Source organism: Bos taurus, chromosome X (genome assembly GCF_002263795.3).
Source record: "Bos taurus isolate L1 Dominette 01449 registration number 42190680 breed Hereford chromosome X, ARS-UCD2.0, whole genome shotgun sequence".
Taxonomy (NCBI): domain Eukaryota; kingdom Metazoa; phylum Chordata; class Mammalia; order Artiodactyla; family Bovidae; genus Bos; species Bos taurus.
In genome coordinates, this window is record NC_037357.1 from 71,264,779 (window position 1) to 71,287,001 (window position 22,223).

Below are 22,223 nucleotides of genomic sequence, written 5' to 3' on the forward strand. Positions count from 1 at the left end.
CTCCAATAGTTTGGCCACCTGATGCAACGAGCCGACTCACTGAAAAAGACCCTGATGCTGGGAAAGATTGAAGGCATGAGGAGAAAGGGACAATAGAGGATAAGATGGTTGGATGGCATCACCAACTCAATGGACATGAGTTTGAGCAAACTCCAGAAGATGGTTAAGGGCAAGGAAGCCTGGCATGCTGTATTCCATGGATTTGCAAAGAGTCAGACAGAATGAGCAACTGAACAACAACCACCACATGAGTTTGAAGATGGATTCTTTTACAGTGGAGTCTCCAGATGAGAAACCTTTCTTGGTTGATACCTTGATGTAGCCTTTTAGGACCTATCTAAGGTACACCTGGAGTCCTGACTTTTAGGCACTGTGATATAATAAATGTGTACTAAGTTACTATATTCACAGTAATTTCTTAAACAACATAGAAAATTCATACATAACCCAAATGACTTGGATTTGGATCTCAGATCCTCCACTTATTATCTGTGTGATGGAGCAAGTTGATTAATCTCTGACTCTTAAATTCCTGTAGTGGAGAGTAATAATACTCACCTCCCAGAACTATTGCACAGAACATTACACACAAAAGAAACAATATTCACCTAACACTGACTGCTATATGGTAAATTGTCTCTAAAGGTTGAAATTTTATGTATCTTGTCCATCATTCTATCTCAGTTCAGTTCAGTTCAGTTCAGTCGCTCAGTAATGTCCGACTCTTTGCGACCCCATGAATTGCAGCACGCCAGGCCTCCCTGTCCATCACCAACTCCCGGAGTTCACTCAAACTCACGTCCATCGAGTCTGTGATGGCATCCAGCCATCTCATCCTCTGTCGTCCCCTTCTCCTCCTGCCCTTAATCCCTCCCAGCATCAGAGTCTTTTCCAATGAGTCAACTCTTTGCATGAGGTGGCTAAAGTACTGGAGTTTCAGCTTTAGCATCATTCCTTCCAAAGAAATCCCAGGGCTGATCTCTTTCAGAATGGACTGGTTAAGGGACTCGCAAGAGTCTTCTCCAACACCACAGTTCAAAAGCATCAATTCTTTGGTGCTCAGCCTTCTTCACAGTCCAACTCTCACATCCATACATGACCACTGGAAAAACCATAGCCTTACTAGACGGACCTTTGTTGACAAAGTACTGTCTCTGCTTTTTAATGTGCTATCTAGGTTGGTGATAGCTTTCCTTCCAAGGAGTAAACGTCTTTTAATTTCATGGCTGTAGTCATCATCTGCAGTGATTTTGGAGCCAAAAAAAAAAAAAAAAAAACAAAGTCTGACACTGTTTCCACTGTTTCCCCATCTCTTTCCCATGAAGTGATGGGACCAGTTGCCATGATCTTCGTTTTCTGAATGTTCAGCTTTAAGCCAACTTTTTCACTCTCCACTTTCACTTTCATCAAGAAGCTTTTTATTTACTCTTCACTTTCTGCCAAAAGGGTGGTATCATCTGCATATCTGAGGTTATTGATATTTCTCCCAGCAATCTTAATTCCAGCTTGTGCTTCTTGCAGCCCAGCGATTCTCATGATGTACTCTGAATATTAGTTAAATAAGCAGGGTGACAATATACAGCCTTGACATAATCCTTTTCCTATTTGGAACCAGTCTGTTGTTCCATGTCCAGTTCTAACTCTTGCTTCCTGACCTGCATACAAATTTCTCAAGAGGCAGGTCACGTGGTCTGCTATTCCAACCTCTTTCAGAATTTTCCACAGTTTATTGTGATCCACACATTCAAAGGCTTTGGCATAGTCAACAAAGCAGAAATAGATGTTTTTCTGGAACTCTCTTGCTTTTTCCATGATCCAGCGGATATTGGCAATTTGATCTCTGGTTCCTCTGCCTTTTCTAAAACCAGCTTGAACACCTAGAAGATCACGGTTCACATATTGCTGAAGCCTGGCTTGGAGAATTTTGAGCATTACTTTACTAGCGTGTGAGATGAGTGCAATTGTGTGGTAGTTTGAGCATTCTTTGGCATTGCCTTTCTTAGGATTGGAATAAAAACTGACCTTTTCCAGTCCTGTGGCCACTGCTGAGTTTTCCAAATTTGCTGGCATATTGAGCACAGCACTTTCACAGCATCATCTTTCAGGATTTGAAATACTCCACTGGAATTCCATCCCCTCCACTAGCTTTGTTCGTAGTGATGCTTTCTAAGGTCCACTTGACTTCACATTCCAGGATGTCTGGCTCTAGGTCAGTGATCATACCATCATGGTTATCGGGTCATGAAGATCTTTTTTTGTACAGTTCTTCTTTGTATTCTTGCCACCTCTTCTTAATATCTTCTGCTTCTGTTAGGTCCATACCATTTCTGTCCTTTATCAAGACCATCTTTGCATGAAATGTTCCCTTGGTATCTCTAATTTTCTGGAAGACATCTCTAGGCTTTCCCATTCTGTTGTTTCCCTCTGTTTCTTTGCATTGATCGCTGAGGAAGGCTTTCTTATCTCTTCTTGCTATTCTTTGGAACTCTGCATTCAGATGCTTATATCTTTCCTTTTCTCCTTTGCTTTTCACTTCTCTTCTTTTTCACAGCTATTTGTAAGGCCTCCCCAGACAGCCATTTTGCTTTTTTGCATTTCTTTTCCATGGGGATGGTCTTGATCCCTGTCTCCTGTACAATATCATGAACCTTAGTCCATAGTTCATCAGGCACTCTATCTATCAGATCTAGGCCCTTAAATCTGTTTCTCACTTCCACTGTATAATCATAAGGCATTTGATTTAGATCATACCTGAACGGTCTAGTGTTTTCCCCTACTTTCTTCAATTTAAATCTGGATTTGGCAATAAGGAGCTCATGATCTGAGTCACAGTCAGCTCCCGGTCTTGTTTTTGCTGACTGTATAGAGCTTCTCCATCTTTGGCTGCAAAGAATATAATCAATCTGATTTCGGTGTTGACCATCTGGTGATGTCCATGTGTAGAGTCTTCTATTGTGTTGTTGGAAGAGGGTGTTTGCTATGACCAGTGCGTTCTCTTGGCAAAACTCTAATAGCCTTTGCCCTGCTCATTCCATATTCCAAGGCCAAATTTGCCTGTTACTCCAGGTGTTTCTTGACTTTCTACTTTTGTATTCCAGTCCCCTATAATGAAAAAGACCTCTTTTTGGAGTGTTAGTTCTAACAGGTCTTGTAGGTCTTCATAGAACCGTTCAACTTCAGCTTCTTCAGCGTTGCTGGCTGGGGCATAGATTTGGATTCCTTTGATATTGAATGGTTTGCATTGGAAACGAACAGAGATCATTTTGTCGTTTATGAGACTGCATCCAAGTACTGCATTTGGACTCTTTTTTTGACCATGATGGCTACTCCATTTGTTATGAGGGATTCCTGCCCATAGTAGTAGATTTAATGGTCATCTGAGTTAAATTCACCCATTCCAGTCCATTTTAGTTCACTGATTCCTATAATGTCGATGTTCACTCTTGCCATCTCCTGTTTGACCACTTCCAATTTACCCTGATTCATGGACCTGACATTCCAGGTTCCTATGCAATATTGCTCTTTACAGCATCGGACCTTGCTTCTATCACCAGTCATATCCACAGCTGGGCATTTTTTTGCTTTGGCTTCATCCCTTCATTCTTTCTGGAGTTTTTTTCTCCACTGTTCTCCAGTAGCATATTGGGCGCCTACTGACCTGGTTGGGGGAGACTAAGATCCCACAAGCTGCATAGCCAAAACAAAAACAAAAACCTCTACTATATTAAAAGTATTTTAAATGTATTTTAAATTATACATTGTGAAGTTCACTCTCTTGGTATACATATCTATGGATTTTGACAAATGCATAGTCATATAATCACCAAGACAATCAGAACAGTTCACTGACTCCTCCCCACATTCCCTTCTGCTACCCTGTAGGATTAGTTTTATGATTAATATTTCAGTTCACAGATATTCTTCTTAACTACTATTTCATAGTTACTTACTGGTTTCTCTCAATCCTTTGGCTGAATTATTATTAGCTTTTTCATGGAAATAAATGGATATGGGTCTGTATGTCAAGTCAGCAAGTATTTATGAAGTGCTTTTTCTAGGCCCAGCATTTTATTACATACATTCTCTGGGGACTACAAGAGAAGACAAAAATTCTACCTAAGAAAGGAGATCATAGGCATGTGAAACTTTACAGCAATACAAGATGTTATTTAATGGAATGTTTAATTGTGAGATTAAAATTATGAAATGGATTCTTAACGTAGATCTTAGGATCTGTGAATCCTCGAAAAAGTGTATGTGTCAAGTCTTTTGGAGGAGGCTGCAGAGCTTCCATCAGCATATCAGGTTGAATAAAGTATAAGGTCCATAGGTGTTTTAGAAAAGAAACAACAATGAAAGAGACAGGGTGGAAATAATTGCTGGTAAATCTTACAATCCAATAATCAACAGAAGGACAACCCTCATATAGCACTTTAAGCTTTCACATCCATTACTTACATTTGAACCAAGAAGCATTTGGAGAAGGTTAAGCCATGAAATGAGGTGAAGGAAATAGTGTTTAAGGAAAAATCAGAAAAGCAGTAGTATGCAGGATTGGTTGAAAACAGACTACAGGTAAGAAATTATTGCTTAGGTTTAAAGCATTCAGGGTCAATTGGAATGTGTGAGCTGTAAAAATGCAGAGGAGAATCTAAGAGATATCATTAAAAGAAAAACTGATAGGTTTCACTGATGGATTTGTTGGGAAAGTTTAAGGAGTAAGATTCACTTAATCAATCACTCACCTAACAAGTGCTTATTGAGCTGAGTCTAGTAGATTCCTGGCACTTGTTTTAGGCTTCAGAGAAAGAGCAATAAACAGGACTGAAAAGGAAGGTTTTGCTCCCACAAAGTTTATAATTTAATGACAGGAAACAGCTTATAATTGAATAATAGGAAAACAAATTAATAAACAAAATAATTTCAGACAGTGATTACTTGATAAATTCTATCATTTATCAAAAAATCAGTATGAAAAGTGACTTCCAGGACATAAAAGGGACAAGTGAAAGGGAACTAATTATGTGCTAATTAATGGACTAGGCTTTTGAAGACAAATTATCTTATTTAATTAAAAAATGATCCTGATAATAACATGGGAAGACTGGCAAACACACGATATTGTGACAGAAGATCTCTTATATGTATGCATATTATATATCAGGGTGGCAGTATATCTAAGAAGGTAAGAATGGTGAGAGGACTGGCAGGGAAAAAAGATGAGAGTTAATTTTTAAATAAATTGAGCTAGAAGACTTCTATTTTGGGGAAATAAACAATCTATGATAATGATAACAGATACCGCTATCTGAATTTTGTAAAAACCTACTTTGGTACAGCCAAACAAGAAAATATATTCAGTAAATGCTATCTTTGCAAGTGAAGAGGTTTTAGGTTATTATAAATATGATTATTCACAATAAGGAATGAAGAATTGGTAAATTAATTCACTGTGCTTTTCTTTTGCTTTCTACTCACACAGTTAACTTGATATAAGTGCTTCTGTCTTTATAGAGCTTTTATCATGTGAAAGCAGGAAAAAAAAATTTCTGAAAAAAAAAAAAAAAACACATTAACATATAAATCTTGTTACCCCTACTAGATTATAATCCCTTCAAGGGCTGGTCATATATCTAATATATATTTGTATACCAAACAGAGTGCATTATACACTGATGGTCTTCAATAAATAATTTTTCAAGACCTTATTTAAAAGATAGTGAATCACTGCGGTGGTTCTCCTGTCCTGAGAATACTAACTGGATTTATGCTATTGGCACTGTAACCATTGTAAAATCAGTTACTAGCAGTATTCTCATATTTTAATCAAAGTCTGTTTTGGTCCAATTCTAAGTAAGAAGAAAAGGAACTGAAAAAAAAAAAAATACAATATATGAACTTTCAGGCCTAAGAACTCAGCCAGAAAAGTGGCAGGAAAAGGAAAGAAATACGTAAAAATGCCTTGTTAAGGGATTCCCCAGTCGTCCAGTGGTTAAGAATCTACCTGCCAACACAGGGGACATGGGTTCGATCCCTGGTCTGGGAAAATCCCACATGCCATGGAGCAACTAAGCCCATGTGCCACAACTACTGAGTCTGTATGCTTAGAGCCTGTGCTCCACAAAAGAAGCCACTGCAGTGAGATGCCAATGCCACCGAACAAGCAACTAGAGAGTAGCCCTCACTTGCCACAACCAGCAAAAGCCCATGCAGCAATAAAGACCCAGCACAGCCAAAAATAAAATAAAATAAATTAAAAATGCCTTGCTAGTATCCCAGGGTTTTAATTTCCTCTCCCTAACTCCTAAAATGTCCTCTAAGCTGTTAAGCAAATGCTTGATGTATAAGCCACTAGAAGACATCTCTAGAACTGGCTAAAGTTCAATGATTACTATATACATACAACTGGTTTTTGCTCTTTGCTTCTTTTGAGAAGGTAAACAATTCAAAGATATAAAATACATCTTTGGGCTACAGGCATGAAATTATGTGCTGCATATAGGCATAACATCTCAAGGCTCATAAAAGATGAAGCTCAGTTAAGATTCTCATGTTGATCAACATTTTAAAATTAAGTGCTGCCTTATTACTTATCTATCTTCATAACCATGTGATCACTGACCCAGAGCCAGACATCCTGGAATGTGAAGTTAAGTGGGCCTTACAAAGCATCACTACGAACAAAGCTAGTGGAGGTGATGGAATTCCAATGGAGCTATTTCAAATCCTGAAAGATGATGCTGTGAAAGTGCTGTACTCAATATGCCAGCAAATTTGGAAAACTCAGCAGTGGCCACAGGACTGGAAAAGGTCAGTTTTTATTCCAATCCCAAAGAAAAGTAATGCCAAAGAATGCTCACACTACCGCACAATTGCACACATCTCACACGCTAGTAAAGTAATGCTCAAAATTCTCCAAGCCAGGCTTCAGCAATATGTGAACCGTGATCTTCTAGGTGTTCAAGCTGGTTTTAGAAAAGGCAGAGGAACCAGAGATCAAATTGCCAATATCCGCTGGATCATGGAAAAAGCAAGAGAGTTCCAGAAAAACATCTATTTCTGCCTTATTGACTATGCCAAAGCCTTTCACTGTGTGGATCACGATAAAATGTGGAAAATTCTGAAAGAGATGGGAGTACCAGACCACCTGATCTGCCTCTTGAGAAATTTGTATGCAGGTCAGGAAGCAACAGTTAAAACTGGACATGGAACAACATACTGGTTCCAAATAGGAAAAGGAGTACATCAAGGCTGTATATTGTTACCCTGCTTATTTAACTTCTATGCAGAGTACATCATGAGAAACGCTGGACTGGAAGAAACACAAGCTGGAATGAAGATTGTCAGGAGAAATATCAATAACCTCAGATATGCAGATGATACCACCCTTTTGGCAGAAAGTGAAGAGGAACTAAAAAGCCTCTTGATGAACGTGAAAGTGGAGAGTGAAAAAGTTGGCTTAAAGCCGAACATTCAGAAAAGGAAGATCATGTCATTCAGTCCTGTCACTTCATGGGAAATAGATGGGGAAACAGTGGAAACAGTGTCAGACTTTATTTTTGGGGGCTCCAAAATCACTGCAGATTGTGACTGCAGCCATGAAATTAAAAGACGCTTACTCCTTGGAAGGAAAGTTATGACCAACCTAGATAGCATATTGAAAAGCAGAGACATTACTTTGCCAACAAAGGTCCGTCTAGTCAAGGCTATGGTTTTTCCTGTGGTCATGTATGGATGTGAGAGTTGGACTGTGAAGAAGGCTAAGCGCCAAAGAATTGATGCTTTTGAAGTGTGATGTTGGAGAAGACTCTTGAGAGTCCCTTGGACATCAGGGAGATCCAACCAGTCCATTCTAAAGGAGATCAGCCCTGGGTGTTCTTTGGAAGGAATGATGCTGAAGCTGAAACTCCAGTACTTTGGCCACCTCATGCGAAGAGTTGGCTCATTGGAAAAGACTCTGATGCTAGGAGGGATTGGGGGCAGGAGGAGAAGGGGACGACAGAGGATGAGATGGCTGGATGGCAACACTGACTCGATGGACGTGAGTCTGAGTGAACTTCGGGAGTTGGTGATGGACAGGGAGGCCTGGCGTGCTGCAATTCATGGGGTCGCAAAGAGTCGGACACGACTGAGCGACTGAACTGAACGGAACGGATCTATAACTTATCTACTGTCTCACAACTGATTGGCAGAGATCGCTTGATGTTCAAAAAATCCTGACTTGTCCAGTCCTGAAATTTATGTGTCCTTCCACCACACCTTTTTCTTGGTTTTTCTCCCCTCCTCTTTTTTTTTTTTTTTTTCTTTTTACTTCAATCTGCTTCATACATTGTAAGGATCTGTATAGGAAAGGCACATACACTTGATATAAGGATTTTAGAAGTCAGGATGGGAAACCAATCTTTGACAGAAAAAAGTACTCAATAAAAAAGAGGACCAAAATGAGTTAATATATATAAAATGTTTTAAACAATGTCTGACACACAGGATTCAATCAATGTTAGTCATTGTTATTAGTTGTTATTATTATCTCCAGAAGTGAGAGTGGCAATATTGTTGTATTGGCAATGATACTGGCCTTTGAGTGAGAAAACTTGGTTAATAATTTGTCTATTCTACCTACTAGATATGTAATCATAAGCAAGTTTAAATTTCTAGGCCTCTACTTCCTAATGCCCAGTAGAGTGACATGAGTGCTTACACTTTTGGATTATGAGTATTATTCCAAATATACGTGAAAGAACTTTATAAACATAATAAAATAAGTATATGATTCAATAAAATCATTTGACTTTTGTTTAACTATCTAATCTGCATGGTCTCAAAGTCTCCAAGTTGTGTCTGATTTTTTATTGAAGTTTCCCTTGTACTTTAAGGCCATATGAGTAATTCTTTGCAGTACTATCCTATTTACTCTCTCTCTTGCCTCCCTCCTCTATCTCTCTTTTACACACACACACACACACACACACACACACACACACTTACTGGACTTCAGATCAGTTTCTTTCTGTTTCTCCTAAATCCTAAGCATTATAATATGTTGATTGGTTACATGGACCAAGACTAATTTCAAACACTTTCACCTCTTTTAGAAAGTTAGCATATTAATTCTTCAAATATGTAATGTATCACTTTAAAAAATACCTGGCTTTATGTTCTCTAGTTCTTTGCCCCATAGTTTTAATTGTACATAGCTACTTGATGTTTTTGATGCTGTACTTATTGTTAAAAATACAGCAGTTTCTTGAGCCATATTTGCAAAGATCCTAATCCAACATACTAACAACATCCACAAATGAAATTCTGAACAGCATCTTGTGAGTTTTCTGAAGCAGGTGATGCCCATACTACACTTTGAGAAACAATGAAATGTTTATTGAACACCTAACACTGAGTTGCTCACCAGTCCCCTAGTCATATTTTGCTCTTGCCTCTCTCAGGAATGATCTTTCCTTTTCTCTGATAATGAAAACATTGCTTATTTTCTGAGATCTAGCTCAAATGCAAATTCCTAATCCATTTCTCCCATACCACATAGATGTAGTCTTTTCTACAGAATAAGCTATGGGATATTATCAGCACTGGGGTCTAAGTAAGTATTGAGTGATGATAGGGTCTTTACATCTGAGTCTGTGCCCTTCAGTTATGTTGACTATAAAGCCTGCAAATTGGGTTGACTAATAGAAAAGTAACAAACACTCAGCATCAGACTGGTCAGGATAGTAACTCAAACAACATAGAAACTGGACAGGAAAACTGGCATCCATGTCAGGACCAATGATTGAGAATGAGAAGTAAACAGACAAAAATAGTTGTTCAGCTAGAAAACTGTACAAGTTCAGTAAGTAGAGGTAAAATGATAACATCTCAATGATCTCAGGGAAAAAGATAACTATTAATAGTACACAACTGTCTTAATGAGTTTGTGTGGTTGGGTAGGTTATACAATAACAAGGAGAAAAGAAGGGGAAGAGGGAGCTAAGAGTAGAGATGGCAGTGACACTTGAGAAGGATGGAAGCCATAAATACAGTTAATTGGTGACAAAACAGAGATCTGAACCCACATCAACCTGATTTATCTGTACTAGTGGATTTTCAAACCTTAATGTGATTTGGAATATAATTCAGGAGTTCTAGACCTGGGCCAAGGAATTAAAAAACATTATTAAAAAAAAAAAAAAAAACATTAAAAAGCATCTGCATTAAAAACACCCTTCTAGGTGCAAGAGGGCAGTGTGTAAGTCAGTCATACATAAGAATTAGTGAACTACTGTTGCTCAATTTGTTTGGGGCACTATTTATTTCTGTCCCTATTTCTACATCATCCTTTCAGAGATACCCAACTACTGAGTAAGCTGAAGCATTAAAAAGATAAATTCCCTAACTTCTTTCCTAACCTCTGTCCCTTTTGCCCCATTTTTCCACAGGAAGAGTTTTTAAAATTAGAAACTCCTTTAAACTTCCCAAAGGATAAGGACAACTACCTTACTGAGACAGTTTGGTAGTGGTCTCTGCCAGGCATAGTAGTGAAGTCACTCAGTCGTGTCCGACTCTTTGCAACTCCATGGACTGTAGCCTACCAAGTTCCTCAGTCCATGGAATTCTCCAGGCAAGAATACTGGAGTGGGTTGTCATTTCTTTCTCCGGGGGATCTTCCCGACCCAGGAATGAAACCCAGGTCTCCCGCATTCCAGGCAGACGCTTTAACCTCTGAGCCACCAGGGAAGACTCCGCCAGGCATACTAGATACCAAAACCTTAATTAAGCTCATATTTATATGTTTACTTCATTAAAGTTAAACATCATCATCTTTGTCATTGTCACCTCTTATGTTTTATCAAGTGTCCGTTGCATACTAGGCAGAGTATGAAGCATATCACATTTGCTCTTAATCTTCAAAAGAAATCTGTAAGGTTGATAGCATTATATTTGTTTGAGAAAAACAAAACAAAACAAAACAAAACAAAACAAAACAAAAAAACAGAGTCTCTGAAAGGAAAATGTTAAGTAACCTACTCAAGACGACCTCCAAGGTTTAAACCTTGGTGATTTAAACCACTACATGGCATATGAATTTTGTAGCCCATGGAAACCCAGATGTTTCATCACTACTTGTCAGCTCAAAAACATCTGCAGTAACTACTGGCATGAATCGTACATGGACACAAAAATTTTAAAGTCCAAAGTCCAGAATTAAAATCATTCCTGTTATTAAAACAGGCCTGGTAAGGCCCTACTACCAACCTTTGCAGTCATGACCAACTATTTGTGTGCCTCAAGATCCAGAAAGCTTTAATAATTTTAGACAGAGACAGGTTTGGGGAGTAAAAACATGAATAATTCCAGTTAAGTCTCATCTAAAAAAAATGAAATTTCCGTAAGACCTATTCCTATGTTAAATATCATGCATACTCTCACAGAAGAAAAGTTCTTCCATGTCACAGGCAGGAAAAAAACTTCGATGGAGAACATTTTGTCCTAATATAAATCTTAATATAATCAGCAATCACATCTACTGGCTATCTTTGGATATAAAACAATCTGAACAACATTGGAAGAAAAGAATAATTGAAATCTTTTTTTTCCCCTATTTGTTAAATGTATTCAATTGGAGGCTAATTACAGTATTGTAGTGGTTTTTGCCATCCATTGACATGAATCAGCCATGGCTGTACCTCTGTTCAACATCCTGAACCCTCCTCCCACGTCCCTCCGCATCCCATCCCTCTGGTTCATCCCAGTGTACCAGCCCAAAAAACACTGTCTCATGCATCAAACCTGGATTGGCGATGTGTTTCACATATGATAATATGTCTGTTACAATGCTGTTCTCTCAAATCATCCCACCCTCACCTTCTCCCACAGAGTCCAAAAGACTGTTCTATACATATCCGTCTCTTTTGCTGACTCACATATAAGGTTATCATTACCATCATTCTAAATCCCATGTATATGTGTTAGTATACTGTATTGGTGGGTTTTTTTTTCTGACTTACTGAACTCTGGAAAATAGGCTCCAGTTTCATCCACCTCATTAGAACTGATTCAACTGTATTCTTTTTAATGGCTGACTAATATTTTGTTGGGTATATGAAACATAGCATTGACCATCTGGTGATGCCCATGTGTAGAGTCTTCTCTTGTGTTGTTGGAAGAGGGTGTTTGCTATGACCAGTGTGTTCTCTTGGCAAAGCTCTATTAGGCTTTGCCCTGCTTCATTCCGTATACCAAGGACAAATTTGCCTGTTACACCAGGTGTTTCTTGACTTCCTACATTTGCACTCCAGTCCCCTATAATGAAAAGGACATTTTTTTTGGGTGTTAGTTCTAAAAGGTCTTGTAGGTCTTCATAGAACTGTTCAACTTCAGCTTTCTCAGCATTATTGGAGCATAGACTTGGATTACTGTGATATTGAATGGTTTGCCTTGGAAACGAACAGAGATCATTCTGTCGTTTATGAGATTGCATCCAAGTACAGCATTTCGGACTCCTTTGTTGACATGATGGCTACTCCAATTCTTCTAAGGGATCCCTGCCCACAGTAGTAGATATAATGGTCATGTGAGTTAAATTCACCAATTCCAGTCCATTTTAGTTCACTGATTCCTAGAATGTCGATGTTCACTCTTGCCATCTCCTGTTTGACTACTTCCAATTTGCCTTGATTCATGGACCTAACATTCCAGGTTCCTATGCAATACTGCTATTTAGAGCATCAGACCTTGCTTCTATCACCAGTCACATCCACAACTGGGTATTGTTTTTGCTTTGGCTCCATCCCTTCATTTTTCTGGAGTTATTTCTCCACTGATCTCCAGTAGCATATTGGGCACCTACTGACCTGGGGAGTTCCTCTTTTAGTATCCTATCATTTTGCCTTTGCATACTGTTCATGGGGTTCTCAAGGCAAGAATATTGAAGCAGTTTGCCATTCTCTTCTCCAGTGGACCACATTCTGTCAAACTGCTCAACCATGACCTGCCCGTCTTGGGTGGTCCCACATGGCATGGCTTAGTTTCACTGAGTTAGACAAGGCTGTGGTCCGTGTGATTAGACTGACTAGTTTTCTGTGATTATGCTTTGTGTGTGTGCCCTCTGATGCCTCTTGTAACACCTACCATATAGTTGGGTTTCTCTTACCTTGGACGTGAGGTATCTCTTCATGGCTGCTCCAGCAAAGTGCAGATGCTGCTCCTTACCATGGACGAGGGGAATCTCCTCACAGCAGCCCCTCCTGACCTTGAACGATCTACACATGGACATCACCAGTTGGGCAACACCGAAATCAGATTGATTATATTCTTTGCAGCCAAAGATGGACAGGCTCTATGCAGTCAGCAAAAACAAGACCTAGAGATGACTGTGGCTCAGATCATGAACTACTTATTGCCAATTCACACTTAAATTGAAGAAAGTAGGGAAAACCACTAGACCATTCAGGTCTGGCCTAAATCAAATTCCATATGATTATACAGTGGAAGTAAGAGATATATTTAAAGGACTAGATCTGATAGATAGAGTGCCTGAAGAAATATGGACGGAGGTTCGTGACATTGAACAGGAAACAGTGAACAAGACCATTTCCATGGAAAAGAAATGAAAAAAAGCAAAATGGCTGTCTGGGGAGGCCTTACAAATAGCTGTGAAAATAAGAGAAGTTAAAAGCAAAGGAGAAAAGGAAAGATATAAGCAACAGAATGCAGAGTTCCAAAGAATACCAAGGAGAGATAGGAAAGCCTTCCTCAGCGATCAATGCAAAGAAATAGAGGAAAACAACAGAATGAGAAAGACTAGAGATCACTTCAAGAAAATTAGAGATACCAAGGGAATAGTTCATGCAAAGATAGGTTCGATAAAGGACAAAAATGGTATGGACCTAACAGAAGTAGAAGATATTAAGAAGAGATGGCAAGAATACACAGAAGAACTGTACAGAAAAGATCTTCATGACCCAGATAATCACGATAGTGTGATCACTCACCTAGAGCCAGATATCCTGGAATGTGAAGTCAAATGGGCTTTAGAAAGCATCACTACGAACAAAGCTAATGAAGGTGATGGAATTCCAGTTGAGCTACTTCAAATCCTGCAAGATGATGCTGTGAAAGCACTGCAGACAATATGCCAGCAAATTTGGAGAACTCAGCAATGGCCACAGGATTGGAAAAGATCAGTTTTCATTCCAATCCCAAAGAAAGGCAATGCCAAAGAGTGCTCAAACTACCACACAATTGCACTCATCTAACATAGTAGTAAAGTAATGCTCAAAATTCTCCAAGCCAGGCTTCAGCAATATGTTAACCGTGAAATTCCTGATGTTCAAGTGGTTTTAGAAAAGGCAGAGGAATCAGAGATCAAATTGTCAACATCTGCTGGATCATGGAAAAAGCAAGAGAGTTCCAGAAAAATATCTATTTCTGCTTTTTTTGACTATGTCAAAGCCTTTGACTGTGTGGATCACAATAAACTGTGGAAAATTCTGAAAGAGATGGGAATACCAGACCACCTGACCTGCCTCTTGAGAAACCTATATGCATGTCAGGAAGCAACAGTTAGAACTGGACATGAAACAACAGACTGGTTCCAAATAGGAAAATGAGTTCGTCAAGGCTGTATACTGTCACCTTGCTTATTTAACTTATATGCAGAGTACATCATGAGAAATGCTGGGCTGGAAGAAACACAAGCTGGAATGAAGATTGCCGGGAGAAATATCAATAACCTCAGATATGCAGATGATACCACCCTTTTGGCAGAAAGTGAAGAGGAACTAAAAAGCCTCTTGATGAAAGAGAAAGTGGAGAGTGAAAAAGTTGGCTTAAAGCTGAACATTCAGAAAAGGAAGATCAAGGCATCTGGTCCCATCACTTCATGGGAAATAGATGGGAAACAGTAAAATCAGTGTCAGACTTAATTTTTGAGGGCTCCATAGTCACTGCAGATGGTGATTGCAGCCATGAAATTAAAAGACCCTTACTCCTTGGAAGGAAAGTTGTGACAAAATTAGATAGCATATTGAAAAGCAGAGACATTACTTTGCCAACAAAGTTCTATCTAGTCAAGGCTATGGTTTTTCCAGTGGCCATGTATGGATGTGGAAATTGGACTGTGAAGAAAGCTGAGCGCCAAAGAATTGATGCTTTTCAACTGTGGTGTTGGAGAAGAGTCTTGAGAGTCCCTTGGACTGCAAAGAAATCCAATCAGTCCATTCTAAAGGACATCAGTCCTAGGTGTTCTTTGGAAGGACTGATGCTGAAGCTGAAACTCCAGTACTTTGGCCACCTCATGCGAAGAGTTGACTCATTGGAAAAGACTCTGATGCTGGGAGATATGGGGGCATGAGGAGAAGGGGACGACAGAGGATGAGATGGCTGGATGGCATCACAGACTCGATGGACAAGAGTTTGGGTGAACTCTGGGAGTTGGTGACGGACAGGGGGCCTGGCGTGCTGCAATTTTGGGGGTCAGAAAGTGTCGGACACGATTGAGGGACTGAACTGAACTGAAGTGAACCAGCAGTCTTATCAATTTGTGTGCTGATCAACATCTAGGCTGCTTCTATATCCTTGCTATTATAAACAGTGTTGCAATGAACATTGAGGTACCCGTGTCTCCTTCAGTTCTGGTTTCCTTGGTTTGTATGACCAGCAGTTAGATTGCTCGGTCATATTGCAGTTCTATTTCCAGTTTTTTTTTTTTGTTTGTTTGTTTGTTTGTTTGTTTGTTTGTTTGTTTTTTTTAGCAATCTCCACACTGTTCTTCATAGTGGCTGTACTAGTTTGCATTTCCACCAACACATCCTCTCCAGCATTTATTGCTTGTACACATTTGGATTGCAGCCATTCTGACAGGCATGATATGGTACCTCATTGTGGTTTTGATTTGCATTTCTTTGATAATGAGTGATGTTGAGGACCTTTTCGTGTGTTTGTTAGTAATCTGTATGTCTTCTTCAAAGAAATTTCTGTTTAGTTCTTTGGTACATTTTTTGATTGGGTCGTTTATTTTTCTGGAATTGATTTGCAGGTGTTGCTTGTATATTTTGAGATTATTCTTTGTCCGTTGCTTCGTTTGCGATGACCTTATCCCATTCTGGAGGCTGTCTTGTCACCTTGGTTATAGTTTCCTTTGTTGTGCAAAAGCTTTTAAGTTTAATTAGGTTCTTTGTTTATATTTGCTTATATTTCCATTACTCTGGGAGGTGGGTCATAGAGGATCCTACTGTGATTTATGTCATAGAGTGTTTTGCTATGTTTTGCTCTAGAAGTTTTATATTTTCTGGTCTTACATTTAGATCTTTAATCCATTTTGTGTTTATTTTTGTGTATGGTGTTACAAAGTGTTCTAGTTTCATTCTTTTATAAATTGTTGACCGGTTTTCCCAGCGCCACTTGTTAAAGAGATTGTCTTTTCTCCATTGTATAGTCTTGCCTCCTTTGTCAAAGATAAGGTGTCCATAGGTGCGTGGATTTATATCTGGGCTTTCTATTTTGTTCCATTAATCTATATTTCTGCCTTTGTGCCAGTACCATACTGTCTTGATGATTGTGGCTTTGTAGTAGACCCTGAAGTCAGCCAGGTCGATTCCTCCAGTTCCATTCTTCTTTCTCAAGATTGCTTTGGCTATTCGAGGTTTTTTGTATTTCCATACAAATTGTGAAATTATTTGTTCTAGCTCTGTGAAAAATACCGTTGGTAGCTTGATAGTAACTGCATTGATTCTATAGATTGCTTTGGGTGGTATACTCATTTTCACTATATTGATTCTTCCAATCCATGAACATGGTATATTTCTCCATCTATTTGTGTCCTCTTCGATTTCTTTCATCAGTGTTTATGTTTTTTTGTATACAGGTCTTTTGTTTCTTTAGGTGAATCTCTTCCTAAGTATTTTATTCTTTTCATTGCAATGATGAACGAGTTGTTTCCTGAATTTCTCTTTCTGTTTTCTTATTGTTGGTGTATAGAGATGCAAGTGATTTATGTGTGTTAATTTTATATTCTGCAATTTTACTATATTCATTGATTAGCTCTAGTAATTTTCTGGTGGAGTCTTCAGGGTTTTCTATGTAGAGGATCATGTCATCTGCAAACAGTGAGAGTTTTACATCTTCTTTTCCAATTTGGATTCCTTTTATTTCTTTTTCTGCTCTGATTGCTGTGGCCAAAACTTCCAAAACTATGTGGAATAGGAGTGGTGAGAGTGGGCACCCTTGTCTTGTTCCTTACTTTGGGGGAAATACTTTCAATTATTCACCATTGAGGATAATGTTTGCTGTGAGTTTGTCATATATAGCTTTTATTATGTTGAGGTATGTTCCTTCTACTCCTGCTTTCTGGAGGGTTTTATCATAAATGGATGTTGAATTTTGTCAAAGGCTTTCTCTGCATCTATTGAGATAATCATATGGTTTTTATCTTTCAATTTGTTAATACGGTGTATTACATTGATTGATTTGCAGATATTAAAGAATCCTTGCATCCCTGGGATAAAGCCCACTTGGTCATGATGTGTGATCTTTCTAATATGTTGTTGGATTCTGTTTGCTAGAATTTTGTTAAGGATTTTTGCATCTATATTCGTCAGTGATACTGGCCTTTAGTTTTCTTTTTTTTGTGTGTGGCATCTGTGTCTGGTTTTTGTATTAGGGTGATGGTGGCCTCATAGAATGAGTTTGGAAGTTTACCTTCCTCTGCCATTTACTAGAAGAGTTTGAGTGGGATAGGTGTTGGCTCCTCTTTAAATTTTTGGTAGAATTCAGCTGTGAAGCCATCTAGTTCTGAGCTTTGTTCATTATAAAATTTATGATTACAGTTTTAATTTCCATGCTTGTAATGGGTCTGTCAAGATTTTCTATTTCTTACTGGTTCGGTTTTGGAAAGTTATAATTTTCTAAGAATTTGTCCATTTCTTCCAAGTTGTTCATTGTTTGGCATATAATTGCTGATAGTAGTCTCTTATGATCCTTTGTATTTCTGTGTTTGGCATATAATTGCTAATAGTAGTCTCTTATGATCCTTTGTATTTCTGTGTTTGGCATATAATTGCTAATAGTAGTCTCTTATGATCCTTTGTATTTCTGTGATGTCTGTCATGATTTCTCCATTTTCATTTCCAATTTTGCTGATTTGATTCTTCTCCTTTTGTTTCTTGATGAGTCTGGCTAGTGGTTTCTCAATTTTGTTTATCTTCTCAAAAAAACAGCTTTTAGCTTATTGATTTTTGCTATGGTCTCTTTTGTTTCTTTTGCATTTATTTCTGCCCTAATTGTTAAGATTCCTTTCCTTCTACTAACCCTGGGGTTCTTCATTTCTTCCTTTTCTAGTTCCTTTAGGTGTAGAGTTAGGTTATTTACTAGACTTTTTTCTTGTTTCTTGAAGTAGGCCTGTATTGCTATGAACCTTCCCCTTAGTACTACTTTTACAGTGTCCCATAGGTTTTGGGTTGTTGTACTTTCATTTTAATTCTCCTCTATGCATATTTTGATTTCTTCTGTGATTTGTTGATTATTCAGAAGTGTGTTGTTCAACCTCCATATTTTGGAATTTTTAGTAGCTTTTCCCTGTAATTGACATCTAATCTTACTGCAGGTGATCAGAAAAGATGCTTGGAGTGATTTCAACTTTTTTTGAATTTACCAAGGCTAGGTTTATGTCCCAGGATGTGATCTATCCTGGAGAAGGTTCCGTGTGCACTTAAGAGAAAGGTGAAATTCATTGTTTTGGGGTGAAATGTCCTATAGATATCAATTACGTCTAACTGGTCCATTGTATCATTTAAAGTTTGTGCTTGCTTGTTCATTTTCTCTTTACTTGATCTATCCATAGGTGTGAGTGGGGTATTAAAGTTTCCCACTATTATTGTGTTACTGTTAATGTCTCCTTTCATACTTGTTAGCATTTGCCTTACATATTGTGGTGCTCCTATACTGGGTGCATATATATTTATAATTGTTATATCTTCTTCTTGGATTGATCCTTTGATCATTATGTAGTGTACTTTTTTGTCTCTTTTCACAGCCTTTATTTTAAAGTCTATTTTCTCTGATATGAGTATTGCTACTCCTGCTTTCTTTTGGTCTCCATTTGCATGAAACGTATTTTTTCAGCCCTTCACTTTCAGTCTGTATGTGTCCCTTGTTTTGAGATGGTTCTCTTGTAGACAGCATATATAGGGGTCTTGTTTTTGTATCCATTCAGCCAGTCTTTGTCTTTTGGTTGGGGCATTCAAACAATTTACATTTAAGGTGATTATTGATAAGTATGATCCCATCTCTATTTACTTTGTTGTTTTAGGTTCTAGTTTATACACCCTTTCTGTGTTTCCTGTCTAGAGAAGATCCCTTAGCATTTGTTGAAGAGCTGGTTTGGTGGTGCTGAATTCTCTCAGCTTTTGGTTGTCTGTAAAGGTTTTGATTTATCCTTCATATTTAAAAGACATCCTTGCTAGGTACAATAATCTGGGTTGTAGGTTTTTCTCTTTCATTACTTTAAGTATGTCCTGCCATCCCCTTCTGGCCTGAAGAGTTTCTATTGAAAGATCAGCTGTTATCCATATGGGAATACCCTTATGTGTTATTTGTTGCTTTTCCCTTGCTGCTTTTTATATTTGTTCTTTATGTTTGATCTTTGTTAATTTCATTAATATATGTCTTGGGGTGTTTCGCCTTGGGTTTATCCTGTTTGGGACACTCTGGGTTTCCTGGACGTGGATGACTATTTCCTTCTCCATTTTAGGGAAATTTTCAACTATTATCCGGAGAAGGCAATGGCACCCCCACTCCAGTACTCTTGCCTAGAAAGTCCCATGGATGGAGGAGCTTGGTGGGCTACAGTCCATGGGGTCGCTAAGAGTCAGACACGACTGAGTGACTTCACTTTCACTTTTCACTTTCATGCATTGGAGAAGGAAATGGCAACCCACTCCAGTGTTTTTGCCTGGAGAGTCCCAGGGATGGGGGAGCCTGGTGGGCTGCCGTCTATGGGGCCGCACAGAGTCGGACACGACTGAAGCGACTTAGCAGCAGCAGTAGCAGTCAACTATTATCTCCTCAAGTATTTTCTCATGGCCTTCCTTTTTGTCTTCTTCTTCTGGTACTCCTATGATTCGAATTTTGGATCATTTAACATTGTCCCAGATATCTCTGAGGTTGTCATTTCTTTTAATTATTTTTTTTTCTTTTTTCCCCTCTGTTTCATTTATTTCTACCATTCTATCTTCTACCTCACTTATCTTGTCTTCTGCCTCCATTATTTTATTGTTGGTTCCCTCCAAAGTATTTTTGATCTCATTTATTGCATTATTCGTTACTGATTGACTCTTTTCTATTTCTTCTAGGCCTTCTTAAACATTTCTTGCATCTTCTCAATCCTTGTCTCCAGGATATTTATCTGTAACTCCATTTTGTTTTCAAGATTTTGGATCATTTTTACTATTATTATTCTGAATTCTTTTTCAGGTATACTCCCTATCTCCTCCTCTTTTATTTGGATTGGTGGGCATTTATCATGTTCCATTGCCTCCTGAGTATTTATCTGTCTTTTCATCTTGTTGAGATTGCTGTGTTTGGGGTGGCCCTTCTGTATTCTGGCAGTTTGTGGTTCCTCTTTATTGTGGAGGCTCCTTCCTGTGAGTGCAGTTGGATGAGTGGCTTATCAAAGTTTCCTGGTTAGGAAAGCTTGCATTGGTGTTCTGGTGGGTGTAGCTGGATTTCTTCTCTTTGTAGTGCAATGAAGCGTCCAGTAGTGAGTTTTGAGATGTCTATGGGTGTTTTGTGACTTTGGGCAACCTGTATATTGGGCAACAGGGCTATGTTTCTGCATTGCTGGAGAATTTGCGTGGTATGTGTTGCTCTGGAACTTGTTAGCTCTTGAGTGGTGCTTGGTTTCAGTGTAGGTATGAAGACTTTTGGATGAGCTCTTATCCATTAATGTTCCCTGGAGACATGAATTCTCTGGTGTTCTCAGGTTTTGGACGTAAGCCTCCTGCCTCTGGTTTTCAGTCTTGTTCCTACAGTAGCCTCAAGACTTCTCCATCCATACAACACTGATGATAAAACATCTAGGTTAATGGTGAAAAGATTCTCCACAGTGAGGGACATCCACAGAGTTTCACAGAGTTACATGTAGAAGAGGAGGAGGAGGAGGGAGATAGAGGTGACCAGGAGGAGAAGAGGGGGAATCAAAAGGGAGAGAGGAATCTAGCCAGTAATCAATTCCCTATGTGCTCTCCACAGTCTGGAACACTCAGACAGGTTCATGGACTTACATAGAGAAGAGAAGAGGGAGGAAGGAGATAGAGGTGGCCAGAAGGAGAAAAGGGGGAATCAAAAGGAGAGAGACAGATCTAGCCAGTAATCAGTTCCCTAAGTGTTCTCCATAGCCAGTAACACACAAAGAGATTCACAGAATTGGGTAGAGAAGAGAAAGGGGAGGGAGGAAATAGAGGCAACCTGGTGGAGAAAAAGGAGAGTCAAAAGGGGGAGAGAGTAATCAAGCCAATAATCACACTCTTAAGTAAAAATGAGTACTGAAGATTGGATTCTTAAAGGTACAAAATTGATAACAAATACAAAAAAGCAAAGATTAAAAATCTAGAGTAGAGGTTAGACACTCAAAAATACAATATTAAAAAAAAATCACAAAAAATTATAAGAAATATGTATGAAGTTTGCTTAAAAAATAGGGTCATTTCCCCCCCAAAGTAATAGTAGGTTATAAAAACGAAAATTAAAAGAGTAACAGGGAACTTAAATGTAAAAAAAAAAAAAAAAATTTTTAAATTTAAAATTGATAATTGTAAAAAATATATCTAGGAATTTCTCTGGAGCTGTTGAGGGTAGTGTTGTGTCAGTTCAGTTTCAGATAGTTCCTTGTTCCAGCTTATACTTCTCAATATGTATAGGCCCCTTCCAATGTAGTCGGTGCTAACTACAGGGTTTTAATCCATTGCACCTGTCACTTCCAAAGCAATTCCCTCTGTTTATTTTGGCTTCTCCTGTTTGCAGGTCTCTTCAGTGTGTAATTACTGCCCTGACACAAGGCGGCTAAGGTGGTTACTTATTTAGGCTCATTTGTTCAGTTGTGGTGTGGGGAGGGAGGAACACTGCAAACAAATATAACTGGCGTGTGTGGGGAATACTCACAGTGTCTCAGCCACATTGGGTTTTCCCCTGCTCACAGCATGTGTGCCTTCCTAGTCTACACTGCTCAGGCTCCA

The 22,223-nt window shown here is 38.7% G+C and overlaps 1 protein-coding gene across 2 annotated transcripts in view; it reads right to left on the reverse strand.

Annotated features, from left to right (window-relative positions):
• Nucleotides 1–22,223, reverse strand: part of SH3BGRL (SH3 domain binding glutamate rich protein like) — a 128,019-nt gene that overhangs the window by 62,673 nt on the left and 43,123 nt on the right. Inside the window, exon 2 of one of the 2 annotated variants that reach the window (XM_059883532.1) lies at nt 13,145–13,253. The exons of the other annotated variant lie outside the window; for it this stretch is intronic. Within the exon in view, the coding sequence (XP_059739515.1) occupies nt 13,145–13,168 (24 nt within the window). The 5' untranslated portion in view covers nt 13,169–13,253. The remainder of the gene's footprint in view (nt 1–13,144; nt 13,254–22,223) is intronic. 2 annotated transcript variants of the gene reach the window in all.